This window comes from Natator depressus, chromosome 8 (genome assembly GCF_965152275.1).
Source record: "Natator depressus isolate rNatDep1 chromosome 8, rNatDep2.hap1, whole genome shotgun sequence".
NCBI lineage: Eukaryota > Metazoa > Chordata > Testudines > Cheloniidae > Natator > Natator depressus.
This window is the reverse complement of record NC_134241.1, coordinates 101748312-101766217: the sequence shown is the minus strand read 5'-3', so window position 1 is coordinate 101766217 and position 17906 is coordinate 101748312. Positions and strand designations below refer to the sequence as shown.

Below are 17906 nucleotides of genomic sequence, written 5' to 3'. Positions count from 1 at the left end.
AATCCGGTTTCCCGCCCCCCGCCAACTCCTCTCAGCCCCGCCCTCCCACCCACCCCCACTGAGAATGGGGGTTGATCTCTTCTTGAGAGGGGTTCTCCAGCTGCAGGTGCTGAGGCAGAGCCAGGGTCTCCCCGCAGCATCCGTCTCTCTCCTGCAGCCCCCACCTCTTATCCAAGCGAGGCGTGCGATGGGGCGCCCGCCCACCCAGCAGCTCTCTGCCCCGGTCTGGAGGAGCCCCCCTCCCCCGATTCACCTACCTTCCACAGAGGTCAGCTGGACTTCGGTCTTCAGCAGGACGGGGTCCCCCCATGTGGAGAGCGCCGGGGACTTGGAATGCTTCTCGCCGTACACCTCGCCTGAGGGGCAGTCGTGCAGTCAGACCCATGGTGCTGCCGAACGGCGCTCAGATACCCGACCATGCCCGTCCCCCTGGCCGCTGTACAGAGCCAGCCAGAACCCACGTCATCACCGAGAGACCAGCTGGTACCTCCTACCCTCCAACAATGGCAGGAGCTTGATAAGGAGACATGCCTCCCTCCCCCGCAACACTCAACCTGCACCCAGGGAGCAGGCCCCCATGGCCAAGAGATGTCAACTCTGCTCGGACACTGCAGGGTAAGGACGGGGTTTGTGGGATTACCCCCGGTGCCCCCACTCACTGAGGGGACGCCATTTCCGTCCAGTTAGCCAGAGTCCATCCCTTCTGCCTCCCCTCCCGCCTGGCCCCGGCCGGAGCAGGGCTCTCACCTCCTTTCTTCCCCACAAAGCTCCACATGTCCCTCCAGCTGAGGGACGAGGCGACCTGGCTTCCCAAGCTCTTCAGGAGGCTCTTTGCCGAGTCTTTAAGGTGGAAGGAGCCTTCATCCTGGAACGGAACAAAACAAAACACATCGTGAGGTGGCATCTTCCCCTGCTCTGAACCGGCAGGATCCATCTCCCACTGCAGCCAGCAGGGTGGTCTTCCCACCGTCCCCCCTCTAAATCCCACTGGAGGCTCAGCCCCGGAGAGCCACGTTTCGGAGCTGGCGGTTGGAAGGCCTCTTCCACTCCCTCCCCCCAGCAGAGCTCGCCGATGCGCACCGGCTGCAGGGCGATTCACCCCCCTGCGAATTGAGGGCGCTAAGCAGACCCACAGGGAAGGTCAGAGCAGCCACGCATTTCCGACTCAGGATCGCTGCCCTTGCAAAGATCAGACAGAAAGACGTTGCCTCTGGGTCACAAGGGATAGTAAGTTGCATGATGGATTAAAAAAAAGTTTATCTTAATTCCTCTGGGGAACGTATCTTCCAAGCTATTTCCCACCTGAGACAGGCGATGCCGCATGCAAGTGTCAGTCAGAAATCAGGAAACGGAACAGTTTAAATAGAAGGGTACCAGGGAGTTTTGGACGTAGAGTGTTTCAGAGAAGCTGTAGCCGAAGGACGCTTTATAGGACAGAAAATGCACAAACCCCCAAGAGTGACAGAAAACAATGGGGGAGGAAGACACCCATCCAGATGCTCTTCCCACTCATGCTGGTGGGAGACAGGAGTAACCCCATTCTGCTCAACAGCGGTACCCTGCGGTCACATTTAAGTGTTTTCAAACAAGCACCCTTGTGCTTTCTCCAAGTGTGGGGGGGAAGACGTGGCGATCTGGGAGGCGCTTCCCATGAACATCTGCAAAACTCGCGCACGATCCTCCTTCAAAACTCCCCTTTGCCAGGATGCCTACAAAAAAAAACTTGACAACGGTTCGGCTGCTGGTGTGCTGAGACCACTGCCGGTCAGGCTGACCAATACGGCCACATTGTTTCCTTGGGCTTCCCTGTCCGTCTGTATTCATTTGATGCCTCTTGTCTTATACTTAGATTGTAAACTCCTTGGGGGCAGGCACTGTCATTTTGTTCTGCGTTTGTACTGCGCACAGCAGAGTGGGGTCCTGGCCTGTGATTGGGGCTCCTAGGTGTTACTGTAATAAATAAGGTACGGATTCCTTGGCGTTCCCATCATATAAATAAGTGAGCCCCATTCTCCTCCAGCTCATGTCTGGACGTGTGTTAAAACATTCATGAGACAAGACTGCAGGGAGGCAGAACCAGCCTGGGCCTTGCTAGAGCTTGAATCGCGTCAGTGACGTGATCTGCAGTCTCCCTCAGCGTCGGACCCACCTACCTTAATAGAGAAGATCAGGATGCGGCCACGAGCGATCATGTTGAGGAAGAGGACCATGGCTTCGTCTTCATGGGGTGAGTAGGTGTCAAACACCCTCTTGGCCATCACGTGACCCTGTAGATGTTCAAACACATGGCACACCCTGCATGATGCACATACACCAGGCCCCCGGACACGAGCACCACCCAAAACTCCTCACTGGAGGAAATTCAGGAAGGACAAATGCCAAGTACTCCACTTAGGAAGGCCCAATCAATTGCACATGTACAAACTGGGAAAATGACTGCCTAGGAAAGAGTACTGTAGAAAGGGATCTGGGGGTCATAGTGGATCACAAGCTAAATATATGAGTCAACAGTGTAACCCTATTGCCAAAAAAAAAAAAAAAAAGCGCAAACACCATTCTGGGATGTATTCGCAGGAGTGTTGTAAGCAAGACAAGAGAAGTAATTCTTCCGTTCTACTCCATGCTGATTAGGCTTCACCAGGAGTATTGTGTCCAGTTCTGGGGGCCACATTTCAGGAAAGATGTGGACAAACTGGAGAACGTCCAGAGAAGAGCAACAAAAATGATAAAAGGTCTAGAAAACATGACCCATGAGGGAAGATTGATAAAACTGGGTGTGTTTAGTCTGGAGAAGAGAAGACAGAGAGGACATGATAACAGTTTTCAAGTACATAAAAGGTTATTACAAGGAGGAGAGAAAAAAATTTCTTATCAACCTCTGAGGATAGGACAAGAAGCAGTGGGTTTAATTGCAGCAAGGGTGGTGCAGGTTGGACATTAGGAAAAACTTCCTGTCAGGGTAGTTAAGCAGAAGAACAAATTGCCTAGGGAGGTCGTGGAATCTCCATCATTGGAGATTTTTAAGAACAGGTTGGACAAACACCTGTCAGGGATGGGCTAGTTATTATGTTGTCCTGCTTTGAGTGCAGGGGACCAGAATAGATGACCTCTTGAGGTCCCTTTCTGTCCTACGATTCACCAACCTTTCACCAGCTGTAAGGGTGAGCGACAGGGGATGGGGGAGGAGTGAGTTGGGGGGTGGAGCCTCAGGGGAAGAGGGAGCATGGGGGGCAGGGCCATGGTTTGGGTGCAGGTAGCCCCCCCCCCCCTTTTAGGGACCTTCCATTGCCCCTGCATCCTGGCACTCTGGGAAGCCAAAACTAGATTTAAGTCTGCACCACATGAGCCAAAGCCCATCAACGTCAATGGAATGACTCCCACTGAAGTCCGTGGCCCCACCTCCAACTACTTCCAACCAGGGCTTTCCCAAGGCATTTCCTTTGAGGCTGTAACTTCCCCAGGCCGAGGCACCCAGCTCCCGGGGCTGAAGCATCCAGCTCACACACGGGTTCATCTGTTGCCAGATATTCCAAGGCAGCTCCACTTTTGTGAGCTGGGCTAGCAAGGGAGAAACCCACCCAGTGCTTTTGTACCATTGCAAGAGAAGGGGTTCAGAGATTTCTCTTTGGCCTGGAGAAATGCAAGACTGGCTTATGCATGTAGCTAGCCCTCAGCGAGGAACAGTGTCACTGGGCAGGAATGCCAGACAGCCCTGCCCGAACACATGCAGGGACAATCGGTGCGATTTACCGTAGCCTGATTTAACACAATGATGTGGATCCCTCTGCCCTGCTCTCGAGCATCATCTTCCAAGACCTGCGGGAGGGAGAAACGTTATTGTCGCAACCAGCCAGGCCTCCTCAGTTCTTTCCCAGGAACTCCTTCACCACAGTGGTGGCAGCTGGGTTTGTCTGCTCCTACAGCGGAAGAATTCACTAAACTTCAAATTCCAGTCCCTTCGCTGGTTTCTCCAATTCGCGGCAGTGGGACACCTGCTACCACTGTACTCAGCACAAGCCATCCTCAGAAGAAAGAAAGAGAGGGTGGAGAATTAGACGCTAAGCCTTAGTCTGATCCTAGCTCATTGAGTCAATAGGAGCTTTACCGTTGACTTCAATGGCAGCAGAAGCAGGCTTACACTCAAGCCATTCAATTGTTGAGCATGGCAAAGGCCTGAGCTGCATTCTGCTCGGACAAGGAGCTCGGTGCTCCAGGAAGGGCTTCAGTTCAAGGTCTGGGTGACTGAGATCAGGTCTGTTCTGGTTCCACCCAAGCCGGTTCTCCCGCCCTCAGCTCACGGGGGTAACCTGCAGCCTCCTGTACCAGCCACTCACCGTCGTCCCGTCCACAGCCACGTAGACCTTCGACCGGCTGGAGTACACCTCGATGTCCAAGACCTTCCTGGTGCTGGTGGGGCGGCGCAGGCTCTCCAGATGCTGCACACCTTCATCTAAGGAGAGAGGGGTGCCCGAAGACTCAGCCCTACCTGCCTAGTTGTGGCTCAGTGCAACGAGGACCGGTGGGTTCCCCTCAGTGGATGGGGGAGATTCCCAACCTATCAGCACAACACGTGCTTTCTGGCCACTCCCAGCAGGCTGCAGCATCTCTCTTTACAGATCTGGTGGGATGTTCCAAAACATCCTTCCACCAAGCCCAGCTGACATGGCCCCTGGTGCTTGAGAGACCAGGAGGCAAAGCTTGAGGACCTCCAGCTCTTTAATTACTCCTGATGAGGGAGAAGGGGAGGCAGTGCCAGCCTCACCCACCACCTGGCCTTTCCCAGTTAGGGTGTCGGTCCAGCCCTGGGTGGACAGAAGTCCATGACTCCAGAACCACCGTGGCTGGCAGTCTGAACAGAGAAGTCAAGGCCGGATAAGGTGGCCATGCACGCATTCCCAGAATACCAGACTTTCCAGTACTTCTGGGAATAGTGTGGGCCCACCCCTGCCGGCATGACCTTGCTTGCGTGGTGTGTACGATGTCACACTGCACAGAGAATGCCATTTGGAACAGCATGCCACTCCACCCCCTGTCTGGTTTAGTCTCAACACTGGATGGGGGACAAACCACCCAAAAGAGAGGGCTATCTGGTCTAAAGCCGGATGAACGGCCTAGCGAAGGATGGAGCAGACCTAGAATGACGTATTATCTCTAGCAGCATGCAGAGGGTTCATTCAACGTCATGGCTAGGGCTGGTCAAAAGTTTTCCATCAAAAACTGTCTTTCCAGCAGATAAACAGGGGTTTCGGTTACACAATTTCCCTCCCCCCCCCCCACAAAAAGGGTTGCTTTCTGGAAAAGATTTCAATGCTTCCCTCAAAACCACCAAAATCCTGAAAGCTGAAATATTTCAGTTTTGACATATTGCCCTAGTACCTCATGGGAGCTGTAGTCCAGTTTCCTTTCATCCCCATTCTCTTCTATGGGCTGGGCTCTCTAGACAAACTTGATGTCTAGTTGGCAGCCGGTATCAAGCAGAGTGCCCCAGGGGTCAGTCCTGAGGCTGGTTTTGTTCAACATCTTCATTAATGATCTGGCTGATGGGATGGATCACACCCTCAGCAAGTTCACGGATGACACTAAGCTGCGGGGGGGGGGGGGGGGGGTAGATAGGCTGGAGGGTAGGGAAGGGTCCAGAGTGACCTTGACAAACTGGCGGATTGGGTCAAAAGAAATCTGATGAGGTTCAACAAAGACAAGTGCACAGTCCTGCACTTAGGATGGAAGAATCCCATGCGCTGCTACAGGCTGGGGACCGACTGGCTAAGCAGCAGTTCTGCAGAAAAGGACCTGGGAATTACAGTGGATGAAGCTGAATATGAGTCAGCAGTGTGCCCTTGTTGCCAATAAGGCTAACAGTAGTTAGCTGCATTAGTAGGAGCAGTGCCAGCAGATCGAGGGAAGTGATTATTCCCCTCTATTCGGCACTGGTGAGGCCACATCTGGATTACTGCATCCGGTTTTGGGCCCCCCACTACAGAAAGGATGTGGACAAATTGGAGAGAGTCCAGCGGAGGGCATTGAAAATAATTAGGGGTCTGGGGCACACGACTTACGAGGAGAGGCTGAGGGAACTGGATTATTTAGTCTGAAGAAGAGAAGAGTGAGGGGGAATTTGATAGCAGCCTTTAACTACCTGGAGGGGGTTTCCAAAGAGGATGGAGCTTGACTGTTCTCAGTGGTGGCAGATGCCAGATCAAGGAGTAAGGGTCTCAAGTTGCAATGGGGGAGATTTAGGTTGGATATTAGGAAAAACTATTTCACTAGGAGGCATGGTGAAGCACTGGAATGGGTTGCCTAGGGAGGTGGTGGAATCGCCATCCTTAGAGGTTTTGAAGGCCTGGCCTGACAAAGCCCTGGCTGGGATGATTTAGTTGGGGATTGGTCCTGCTTTGAGCAGGGGGTTGGACGAGATGACCTCCTGAGGTCTCTTCCAACCCTAATCTTCTATGATTCTATGAAACTACATCTCCCAGGATGTACCAGGGTCAGGGGACTCCCCATGATGCAATCGCTGCCCTTCACCATGAGGTAAGACCATGGTGCACCATGGGAGATGTAGTCCCACAAGGAGCCTAGCCTATACAGTAGAAGAGTAAGCGCACATGTCACCTGAAATACAACTCCCATGAGGCACCAGGGCAGCATTTCCAACTAAAAATATTTTTGGTTTAGATTTTGTTTGCCAAACAAAGTGGACTTCCCCTCCACCCCCCATGGAAAGTTTTGACAAAGCCTGTTTTCTAACCAGCTCTGGTTACGGCACAGCCGCACGCATTGGCAGGGTTGCATGGGAATGCGTTGACTGCTGCCGCCTTGACCCAGGCCCCTCAGACTCACCATAGTCTTGGGCAGACTCCTCCTCCCCCTCGCTGGCAGCTCTTCTAGTGTCCAAGATCAGCTTAATATTCACAATCACAGTCACAAGCAGAAAGAGGACGGCACCCATCTGCAAGGCAAAAAGCTCTGGGTCAGTTACACGCCACACAACAACGTGTTAGGATAAACCACAATATGATCCTCACAGAGGATCTCAGATAGCCATAGTTTTCCCTAGCACACAGAAGAAAGGGTGGTCCAGTGGCTAGGGTGTTTGTGTAGAACTTGAAACACCCAGGTTCAATTCCCAGTTCTGCCACACTCTTCCTGTGTGATTTGGGCTAGTCACTTAGCCTTGCCGTGTCTCAGTTTCCCCACCTGTACCATGGGGATAACACCCCTGCCTCACAGGGGTGCGTGAGGAGGGGGGAAAAAAATCAACCACATTAGAAGAGTGCAAACGTCAGGAAATTCAGCGTTACACCTCTGACAGAAACCTTAACTCCCCCTGCATTACGATCTGGGCGCGTGAATCGCTGCAGAGATGAGCGCAGTCAGAGGTCTAGGGGAAAGAGAGAAGAGCAGTATTTTATTTCCTCTGCCTGCCTGGAGAGAGCAATGCAGTCACCTCCATGACACTGAACGCTGCAGAGAACGTCACATGGCCCAGCTGCCTGTGATGCTATCGTAATGAAAGAGCCCGTCATAAGGCAGACCTACGAGGAGACAGAGGTCTCTACTGGAACTTAACCCCTAACCACAGGGACTGGGGCTCTGGCGATCTGAGTTCAAATCCTGGTGTTGCCATACTCCCTGCGTGACCTCGGACAAGTCGTAGAATGACTCTCACCATGTTAGTGTCCCTCCCATCTGTAAAAGGAGGCGGATACCCCTCAATTGGGGTAGGGACGGGTTTAGATGCCAGGGGGGCTATATACATAGTTTGAGTCACAAAAGCTGGAAGTCACTAAAGTAGCTGATCACATTCCCACTGGAAGCAACACCCCCATCCTCAAAGCAATGGGATATAGCAACAAACAAGAGACAAGGCTCCTTCACTCTGCTACATACTCTGGTGCCCGGCCTGCTGGCTTTAGCTCTAGTTAATACTCAGAGAGCCTTCCACCAAAGCAGCCAGCACAAGATTATTTATGACTGCAAGGTTGGAAACTGACCGATGGAGAATGCCACTTGCTCATTGGGCACCGAATACATCTATCACACACTCGGCAGATGGGGGGGCAGGTCCACTGAGCCACATGGCCTCAGTCCAGCCTGGAGTTTTGTTATTGTCTACCGCCACTTGACTTCTATTAGCAACTGCCTCATTAAACCAGTGGAGCTGTGTCTAGGAGCCAGGCTATGGGGAAATACAGCAGATAAAAAACAAGAGCCTAGATTAGTTGGTTAAGCCTGTTGGAGAGGAGCAATCCAGCAAGAGAAAGCCACCCTCCCAGCTACCCCTTCTGCTCCAGCTTTTCATTGAAGCACCCAGAGTTTTTCCTCTCGCTGGTGGTAGCCAGAGTAGGCAAGAGCAGGCTGGTTCCAGGGAGCTCGCTGCACAGTGCGCCCGCCCAGATTTTGTTATTGACACCGACAGCGTCGTTACATTGGTACTGAAGAGCCTCTAGATAGCACCAGGGTCTTATACAGCTCTGCACAGAAACACGTTCCCTTCTTGTGAAGGCTCACACACACACAGCACAGAGCACAGAAAGGGCTCCGATATAGGCCACATGGGCTGGGAGGATGCCACTCTCCTGCGAGCGGCTGCGAGGCTACGTAGACTAGCGGCCATGCAGCAAGATAGAAGGCGCATCCATGGGTCTGAATGACTGGATTTCCATTGCAATGCCCATCGAGCTAGAATATCGATCCCAAGGGCTACGGGCTGCTGATTACATCCATCAGGACAGCCTAAAGGTGTGCTGCTTTTGGACAGGAGGGACAGACACAGAAGCAGATCCTGCCCGACACAGGGGTAAAGGGCTTGTTTAACAGAAGAGCAGCGCCACCAAATCAGGGTCAACAATGCACAGGTAATAGGATGGGGAAGGGGATGTAGAGTGAGCAGCCAGCACAGGCTCCGTGGGTCTCTGACGTGGGAGCGATACCATCAGTTTCCACCCACCCCACTGCGAAAGTGCTTCTTAAAAAGGTCCCACCCTTGTCCAATACAAATCAGAACCCGACTGATTTGCTTTACACCCGGCCATTTGCTTTATCTACAAACAGAAGCAGCTGTAAAGCTTCCCACATGCCATATACTAAGGAGCTATTAGACTCCCAGGCCCCCTGTTTGGGTTGTTTATTAGCCAGGGCTTATCAATAGAAGCTATAAATATCTTTAGCTGGTGGTGGCAGCAGGAGCAGCTAAGGCACCGACTCAGGAGATCTGGGTTCTGTCCCTCACTCCACCACTGACTCACTGGGTGATCTCAGACAAGTCACTTCTTTTCTCTCTTCCTGTTTCTCCATCTGAAAAATGGGGCCACACCAACAGCACTGGGGGCTGGCAAAGCTTAATTTTCTATGGAGGTTTTTCAGCAGCGCCCATCACAGCAGTACTCAAGCACCGAACAGGCCACGTCAATGTACAAAGCATAGATCATAACAGATTCTTCTCTTCACCTCTCACCAAGTTTTAGTTCATCAGAGTTATAGTTTTGCTTTGAGATCCTCAAATGGAAGCTGACAGGCAAGTCAAGTGACTATTAGTTCTTGAGTAACAGGTTAACACCCCCTTTAAATTTTCCCACCCTGGCACGGGCTCATTCCCTTCACCCCTCGCCCACCACTCGGTCCCGAGTCTCGGTAGGACGCACACCCAGGCTGGCCAGCAAGCTGCGGAACTGTGCGGCTTTCCACAGCTGCTTCTCAAGCAGCCGCCCAATGCCTCGGGCATGTCCATCCCCATCAGCTGGTCACTTCCAAAGGGACTCAACCAGATCTTCAGCTGGGGTCAAACTGGCTTCAATGGAGCAACACCAGCTGACACCAGCTGAGAATCTGGCCTTCAGCTTTCTAGAGTGCACACGCATACATGCACTTGCCAGCGCTTTATTACAGGGCCTCTAAACTATTTGCTTCTGCACACGCAGAGGCAGGATGGTCTAGTGGTTACAGCCCTGGCCTAGGACTTGGGAGTCCTGGGCTCAATTCCCTGCTCTGCCACAGATTCTCTGTGTGACCCTGGCTTAGCCTTTCAACATCCCCATTGTACAGATGGCGTCACAGCACTTTCTTAGAAAGTGAGAACGGCCACACTGGGTCAGAGCAATGGTCCACCTAGCCCAGGATCCAGTCTTCTGACAGTGGCCAATGCCAGGTGCTTCAGAGGGAATGAACAGAACAGTCATCAAGTGATCCATCCTCTGTTGTCCACGCCCAGCATCTGCCAGTCATAGACTGGGGGCACCCACATCATGGGGTTGCATCTCTGACCATCTTGGCTAATAGCCATTGATGGCTCTATGCTCCATGAATGTATCTAATTCTTTTATGTAGAGGTTTGGCCTTCACAACATCCCCTGGCAAGGAGTTCCACGGCTTGCTTGTGTGTTATGTGAAGTAATACTTCCTTTGGTTTGTTGTAAACCTGCTGCCTATTAATTTCATTGGCTGACTGGTTCTTGTGTTATTCACTCCCTCACGTAACACTTCCCTATTCATGTTCCCCACACCAGTCATGATTTTACAGACCTCTATCATATCCCACCCCGTAGTCGTCTCTTTTCCAAGCTGAGAAGTCCCAGTCATTTTAACCTCTCCTCATGTGGAAGTTGTTCCATCCCTTAATCATTTTTGTTGCCTCTCTGTACCTTTTCTAATTCTAACTTATCTTTTTTGACATGGGACCATCTGGAACTGCACACAGTATTAAAGATGTGTTTTATACATGGATTAACCATGGATTTATACAGCGGCATTATGATATTTACTGTTTTATTACCGATCCCTTTCCTAATGGTTCCTAACATGGTTACCGTTTTCGACTGCCGCTGCACACTGAGTGGATGTTTTCCGACACTATCCACAGTGACTCCAAGCTCTCTTTCCTGAGCAGTAACAGCTAATTTAGATCCCATCATTTTGTGTGTACACTTGGGATTCCCCTCCCCCCCTGCAATGTGCATTACCAGGATGTCGTGAGGACATATACAGTAATTGCAAGATGCTCAGATACTGTGGCGATGGGGCAGCTCCTGAGATAGACTGACAAATCAAAACCATGTTCCGCTAGGAGCGAAGAAAGAGCTACCCACTCCCCCTGCAGCACGGAGAACGAGAGCATCTCTCTTGGTAGCGCACAGGGATCACACAACAAAAAATGGACTGGCTCTAGTTTCCCTGGCCAAGATCACAGCGGAGAAGCCATACTAGTCGAAGCCTCGCAAGGATTTCCCTTTCCCCCTGGATGCCAAACCCAGAGCTAGAGCTCAAAACTAGGCCCCAAGCAAGCCCACCTTCCTCTCCTGGAAATGCTCTTTAACAGTTGCTGAGCTGTGCTTGTCCCAGTAATAAACAACATCTAACCACTGGTGAAGTCCATAAAAAACACGTTTGTCTGCGGAAGAAAAATCTTTAACTGGCTGCAGGCACTTGCTGTCGCTAAAGGAGGGTCAGACTCATTCCATTCTGCATTTTAAGAGTACAATGTAATTCAGGTGGCTTCTGACTGGACAAGTTATTCTCTTCCACCATGTTAGGTCACAGGGGCTGCAGCCGCTTCCACCAACACAGAGATGCCATAATCCATGGGCTTTGCAAGTTTATCTTCTTTAATCCCATAGGCAAGATTCGCATTACTCCAGAGAACTCACCTGGCATAGCCGCCTGACGGCTCTCTGATTCATCAGCTTGTACTTCCAGGCAAGGTACCAGCTCCGGTTTTTCCGCGGGACAAACTGTTTGGCTGGAGCGTTGGGTTTCCACTCATCCATTATCACGGGGCGAGGAGGATGGGTGAGGGGAGCAGCCTGGGGCAGCTGTCAGGATCTGGTAGGCTCCGGTCCCATTCCTTTGAGGGTCCCTGCTGCGACAGGATCAGCAGGTGCAGAAGACCTGTGGTTAAACCAGGAAGGGATAACCTCTTCCACCCACTCCCGGCCTGACACTGGGCAGGGAAGGAAGAGAAGAGGACGTGCAGGTGCTCTGGATCAGAGTGATCCTCAGGGCAGGGAGTTAGCTGCAGGGCAGACAGATGTCACCGCGAGCCAACGTCAGTGCAAAAATCAGGCCCCTAGCATAATCAGGAGTGATAATTTGCTAGCAGTGTGAGCATCCCCACCCCCTCTTTCTGGGCTGAGGGGCAGGTGTCGTGATACGCGACGCTTGGCTCAAGGGGTTGCAAGGAGCTCTGTCCCTGGGCCACCGGTTACAACCTGCAGAGGCTGGTCGCCACCAAGAGCCATTTATTGACCTGCGTGGAGTGAAGTGGTGGCTTCAGTCCAGTTCCTAATGGAACAGGTGTCTGCAGCAGGGACAGCAGCATCGGCACGCTGCGCAGCAGGAAACCGAGCTCTGCTCTCGCCCCACGCTGCCCCAGACCCTGGTCCTCATTAGCTAGGGGGTGAGGGCACTCTCGTGCCGTCCCGTCCCGCGCTGTTCCAGGGGCTCCCTGAGAACGTCAGGGAAGCAGCCACACCAAGCCAGGGGAGTCTGTAAACCCACCGGGGTGCCGTGCACACTAGACAGGATCGGGGGAGGGGGGGCACAGAAACCCCCAAATCCCAGCTCCCCTTCCCACGACTTGCCCCGCACGCCCAACGGGAGTGCTCCAGCCGCAAGGTCACCGCCGTGCGCTGTAATATTGGGGGGGGGAGGCCCCGCTGCCACACGGCACCCCGGGGCAGGGCGCCTGGCAGGCAGGCTGAAGTATCTCTGTGGGGCCTGGGCTCAGAGAAGGTGGAGGGAAGGGGAGTTTTAAACGCTAAGCGAGTTAGGCCGGGGGGGGGGGGTAGGAGACCAGCTCTGGGGGAAATCCACTAGCAGAGCCCCCCTATGCTGGGGGGGGGGCAATTGGGGAGAGCCCTCCCCTGCCTGCATCGCTCCTCCCCCGCCCCCTTGGTTCAGCCACCGGCGCACCTGTCCCGACGGAAGCGGCACCCGGCTTTGCAACAGTGTTGCCGGCGGGCCGGGCGGCCCCGGGGCCGGGACGGCGGGTTACGGGCTCTGCCGGCTCGGCAGCGCCCCGCCGGCGGCCCCTTGCAGCGGGGCCCCCTCCTCGGGGGGCGGGCGCTGGGCTCCGCGGAGCTGCCGCCGCCCGGCAGCAGCAGCAGCAGCAGCCGCCGCCCCCGGTCGCGGAGCAGCAGCGGCGGCTCGGGGGAGGCTGGACTCGGCGCGCCCGTCTGCTTCCGGCGCGGGCCGCGCAGCCAGCTCTTAAAGGGGAAAGCTGGCGGACAAGGGAGGGGGAGCCGGGGGGGGTCCACTCCGGAGCCCGCGGCAGCTTCCCACGTGGCGCCAGGTGCCCCCCGCCCCCCCCGCACACACTGGGGAGGGCTTTGCAGCGCCCCGGGGGGCCGGGGGTCTGGCCGCTGCTGGGAGGCCGCCGCGGCCGGCCCTCCTCCTCCTGGGGCCCCTGGGCACGGCAGGCGGGCCAGGAGACGCAGAGCGGGGCCAGGAGGCTGGCGGCTCGCCCCTCTCCTTGCGCCGTGTCTCCAAGCGGGACCTCCCCGAGCCAGGAGGAAAAGGACGGTGCCAGCTGGGGCTGCTCCCCGGGAGGGAGTCGGCCTCATCGAGCGGTGCGTCCTGAGCCCTGTACTGCCCGCGGAGATTTTCCTGAAGCTCGGGAATGCTTTGCGTTCTGGCCACAGCCATCGTCCAAGGCCCTGCCGGTACGGAAGTCGCATTATAACCCTATTTACTGTTTTATTAACAGATGAGGCAAACTGAGGGGCAGAGGTAGCGAGCAATCGGCCGAAGCTCACCCAGCAAGTCAGAGGAGGCCTCCAGCAGTGTTGCTAACTCTTGTGATGTTTTTTTTTTTTTTCATGAATCTGGAGATATTGGGAGGAGGGGTTCTTCAAGCCCCAGCTCCTGGAGTCATGTGAGTTTGTGAGCCACCTCAGATGTCATTTAAGAAAATAAAGTTTCTCTCTCTTGTGGTTGCAGAATAAAGCTGGAAAATGTGAACTGAGGGCATGCTAAGGGCTCGGAAACCACAAGGCAAAAAGTACCCAACCTTTTAAATAAACATAATTTTAAAGCAAATATTAGGAATTTTTTTTGGGGGGGAGGGTTTGACTCACGATTTTTGAATGATTGCGGCTTGCAGTATTCCCACGTCCTCTTCCGTCTTCTTCTCTCTCAAGCAGGAAAGTCAAATCTATTTTAGATTTTTCTACAGTGCCCACGTATGTGGTAACAAAGCACAGTGAGATTGACTGCAAGTAATTATTTGTATCACTAGAGGCCCCCAACTGAGATCAGAGCCCCATTGCATTAGGTGCTGTACATTCACACAGGTTAGGAACTAAGAGGAAAGGGATAGAGAATAAAACAGAAAATATCATAACACCACTATACAAATCCACGGCATGCCCACGCCCGCTCCTTGACTACTGTGTGCAGTTCTGGTCACCCCGTCTCAAAAAAGATATTGGAAAAGGTACAGAGAAGAGCAATGAAAAAGATGAGGAGTATGGAACAGCTTCCATATGAGGAGAGATTAAAAAGAGTGGGATTGTTCCCTTTAGAAAAGAGATGACTGGGGGGGATAGGACAGAGGTCCGTAAAACCATGAGTGGTGTGGCAAAAGTAAATAGGGAAGCATTATTTACCCCCTTCACATAACACAAGAACCAGGGGTTATCCAATGAAATTATGAGGCAGCATGTTTAAAAACCAAACAAAAGGCAGTACTTCTTCACGCAACGCACAGTCAACCTATGGAACTCCTCGCCAGGGGATGTTGTGAAGGCCAAAAGTCTAACTGGGTTCAAAAAAGAACTAGATAAGTTCATGGAGGATAGGGTCCATCAACAGCTATTAGCAAGATGGTCAGGGCCCCACCCCCATACTTTGGGTGTCCCTAAACCTCCCACTGCCAAAAGCTGAGACTGTATGATGGGATGGCTCACCCAAAATTGCCCTGTTCTGTTCATTCCCTCTGAAGCGTCTGGCACTGGCTGCTGTCGCAAGACAGGACACTGGGCTAGATGGACCATTGGCCTGACCCAGTATGGCTGTTCTTATGAGACAGTCTCTTCCCCAAAGAGCTTGCAGTCTAAATGGATAAGACAGAATTATTATCCCCATTGCACAGCTGGGGAAACTGAGGCACAGAGCGATGCAGTGATTTGCTGACGGTCACACAGGGAGTCTGTTGCAGAGCCAGGAACTGTACCTAGATCCCCTGAATCCCAAATTGGAGCCTTAACCACAAACCCTCCTTCCTTGCTAAACCAGTCTTGACAGACCAGGAAAAAAACTACCCACCGAACAGTGCAGAGTCTTCAACCAGAGGTCAAACAAAATTGTCGTAGCAAAGTGGCTATGGTAAAATGGCTGTTTAAGAGAGAGGCCGGATTATGGAGGAGTACTTTCCCTGGCAGTGGTACACTTTCTCTGTTCTTGAATGAGGAGTGGATGATTACTCTGGGGTTAAGAGATACCCTGAGGCCGTGTCTCCTCAATATAGATCATAGCGATGTTGTCATCAGATACCTGGTGGTAAGAGAGAGCTGCCAACTGGACGCAGGCACTTTAAATAACAGATGCTTGGAGCCTTTGGGAGCTCACCGAGATCTGTGCTCTATCTGTACTAGTGAGTCATGCCAGATCGGGTGGTGCGCTCAGCTGCTGTGTTTAGGAGGGTGATTGCTACCTTTATTTTGGGCGACTGCAGGACGGGGTATCCAGTCTCATGGGGGAAGCCAGATGTTGGGAAGGTGAAGGTCACAACATAAAGACTGCGTCCCCTCCCCCCAGCCCTCAGCCCTTTAATGGGAGGGTAGCACTGGCATGGTGGAGATTTTGAAACCAGCACTAGGGCCGGGGAGGATTAGGGGATCCATGTTCTTTTCCATTCAAGGGACTGACTCAGGCCCAGATCCTCCTACTGGGGGCACGCTCACCCAGGACAACTTGCGGGCTCACTTTTTTTTTGCTTGCCGGTAATTCGCTCTCCTCTGAACGCTGAAGTGTCAAACTTTGCACAGGAGCGGAGGAAGGAAAATGAAATTAGACGTGCGTGAAAACCCACTCTGCTGGCATCAAAAGCGTTCTGTGGGCTGACATGCCCCCCACCCCGCTGCCTTTGTGAGGGGGCTGTTATTTCCAAGCCACAGCCATCCCAAGCCCTGCTCCTGAACGGGGGATCCCTGTGGACCCCCAGAGAGCAGTTTGCAGGATCGGGGCCCTGATCATGACTGCAACTTTACTGCAGCTATTCATCAGCACCAGGTAGCAGATACTTGAAATTCCCCAGTATCCTCCTACATACTGGACAGGGTAGCTCTCTGTAAGGGACACCCCCAGGCTGGGATCACCCCGCCCCCGGCATGGAGGGGGCTGCTGCACAGAAAAGTTAACTCGGTCTGGGGTTATTTTTAACCTCCCAGAATATGCCCTGTGCTGGGTAGAGCAGTGGATCTCACAGACAGCCTTCCATAGCGCTCCTTGAAAAGAGAGGGGGTGCTATGGAGGGAGCAAGGAAAATCCTTCCCATGGAAGGGCTCTATAGAAATGGCATTGACCAGAGATATCACCCTGGCCTAGAAGGCAGGAGATCACTGGTTTCCAATCCCCTGCAGCCACGTCACGGTGGATGGCATAGTTCCAGGGAGGCAGTGCAGCCTAGTAGATTATCCCTGGGACTGTGGAATTCTACCACAGACTACTTCCCCTTTCGGTGCCTCAGTTTCCCCACCTTTAAAATGGGGATAATGATGCTGGCCTTGTTTGCAAAGTGCTTGGGGATCTATGGATGAAGAGTGCTAGATATTCTCTCTGAGGTGCCACTGAATGGTATATCTAGACAACAATCTGCATGTTAAACCCTTTATCGGCACAAATCATTCAGTGCCTGGGTTGAGACTTGAACCCACGACTGGCCCATTGGCTCGAATATCTAGACCACAGACTTTCATGATCCCCCATTGCCCATCAAACGTCTCCAGTGCTACTGAACAACCTGGCACAGGCAGGGTTGCTGAGTATGCCTGCACCTCCCCCATAGAGCTGACCCGCTGGGCTGCTGAATGGACCAGGCAGAGCACAGCTGTGTGCGCCGGATCCTTGCATCCACGACGTGGCAGCAGCTGGAAGATCTGGCAGCAGGAGAGTTATGGCCCACAGATGTTTCTAAATCATTCAGCTCCTGCGGTGCTCAGAGGGATGACAATTTGCACAGAAGAAACTTTTTGTGCACATGGCCTGTCAAAAAGTTGCACAGAAGAAATTTTTTGTGCACACGGCCTGTCAAAAATTAGAGGGAACATTGCCCGTGGGCCATCCAAGCTCTGCCTGATCTCCTCCTGCCCCAGTGGGGCCAGACGGGAAGTGCCACTCATTTCCAGCAGCTTCCCTTACGTGGGACCTTGGAGAGCCTAAGGCTGCTGCTGGAGGGGGGATGTCTTTCTCCTCCAGCCCAGATCCCTTCCACCAGGCTGCATGGTGAATCAAGACAGTCAAGACCTCTGAACTGCAGGGAAAGAAGAGCAGGGACCTGTCACTAGCAGCAGTGATGGCTGCTTGGCCGGAGAGACTGATTGTATCGCCGCACCACTAGGGGCCAGTGCAGGCTTTCTCACAGTTTACAGGCTTCTAAAGTTTGCCAGGACTTTCCCACAGCCCTGGGTGCCATGCTTGCCGGGGTTTGGATCACAGTGGCACAGCCCTGGGACATGGGAGAGTTAAATACAGGACATCGTTAGACTTTCATTGCGTCCATCCTGACAGTCTCTGCTCTAACCCATTTGTCCTGGAGCCACTACTCCCTCGTTCACGGGCTGTCCCCTGGAGAGGCTGGTGCTTGCTCTGCCGGTCCCAGAGCTGGGGTGGGGGTGAGGGGACAAGATGTCCCATTTCAGTGAGAGACACTGGGCCCTTCGCGCTAATGCATTTAGGGGGCTAATGCATTTTGG

General features: G+C 53.2%; 1 protein-coding gene across 3 annotated transcripts in view; it reads right to left on the bottom strand.

The window, feature by feature from the left end:
- Positions 1-13029, bottom strand: part of POMGNT1 (protein O-linked mannose N-acetylglucosaminyltransferase 1 (beta 1,2-)) — a 30587-nt gene extending 17558 nt beyond the window's left edge. Inside the window, exons 1-8 of one of the 3 annotated variants that reach the window (XM_074961823.1) lie at positions 12907-13029; positions 11643-11851; positions 6841-6949; positions 4335-4450; positions 3751-3816; positions 2154-2267; positions 748-865; positions 258-356 (exon numbers count right to left, since the gene is read on the bottom strand). In XM_074961823.1, the coding sequence (XP_074817924.1) occupies positions 258-356; positions 748-865; positions 2154-2267; positions 3751-3816; positions 4335-4450; positions 6841-6949; positions 11643-11762 (742 nt within the window). In that variant the 5' untranslated portion in view covers positions 11763-11851; positions 12907-13029. Of the gene's footprint in view, positions 1-257; positions 357-747; positions 866-2153; positions 2268-3750; positions 3817-4334; positions 4451-6840; positions 6950-11642; positions 11884-12906 lie in introns of all 3 variants that reach the window. The other 2 variants (XM_074961821.1, XM_074961822.1) reach the window with 2 other exon arrangements.
- Between the last annotated feature and the right edge of the window lie 4877 nt (positions 13030-17906).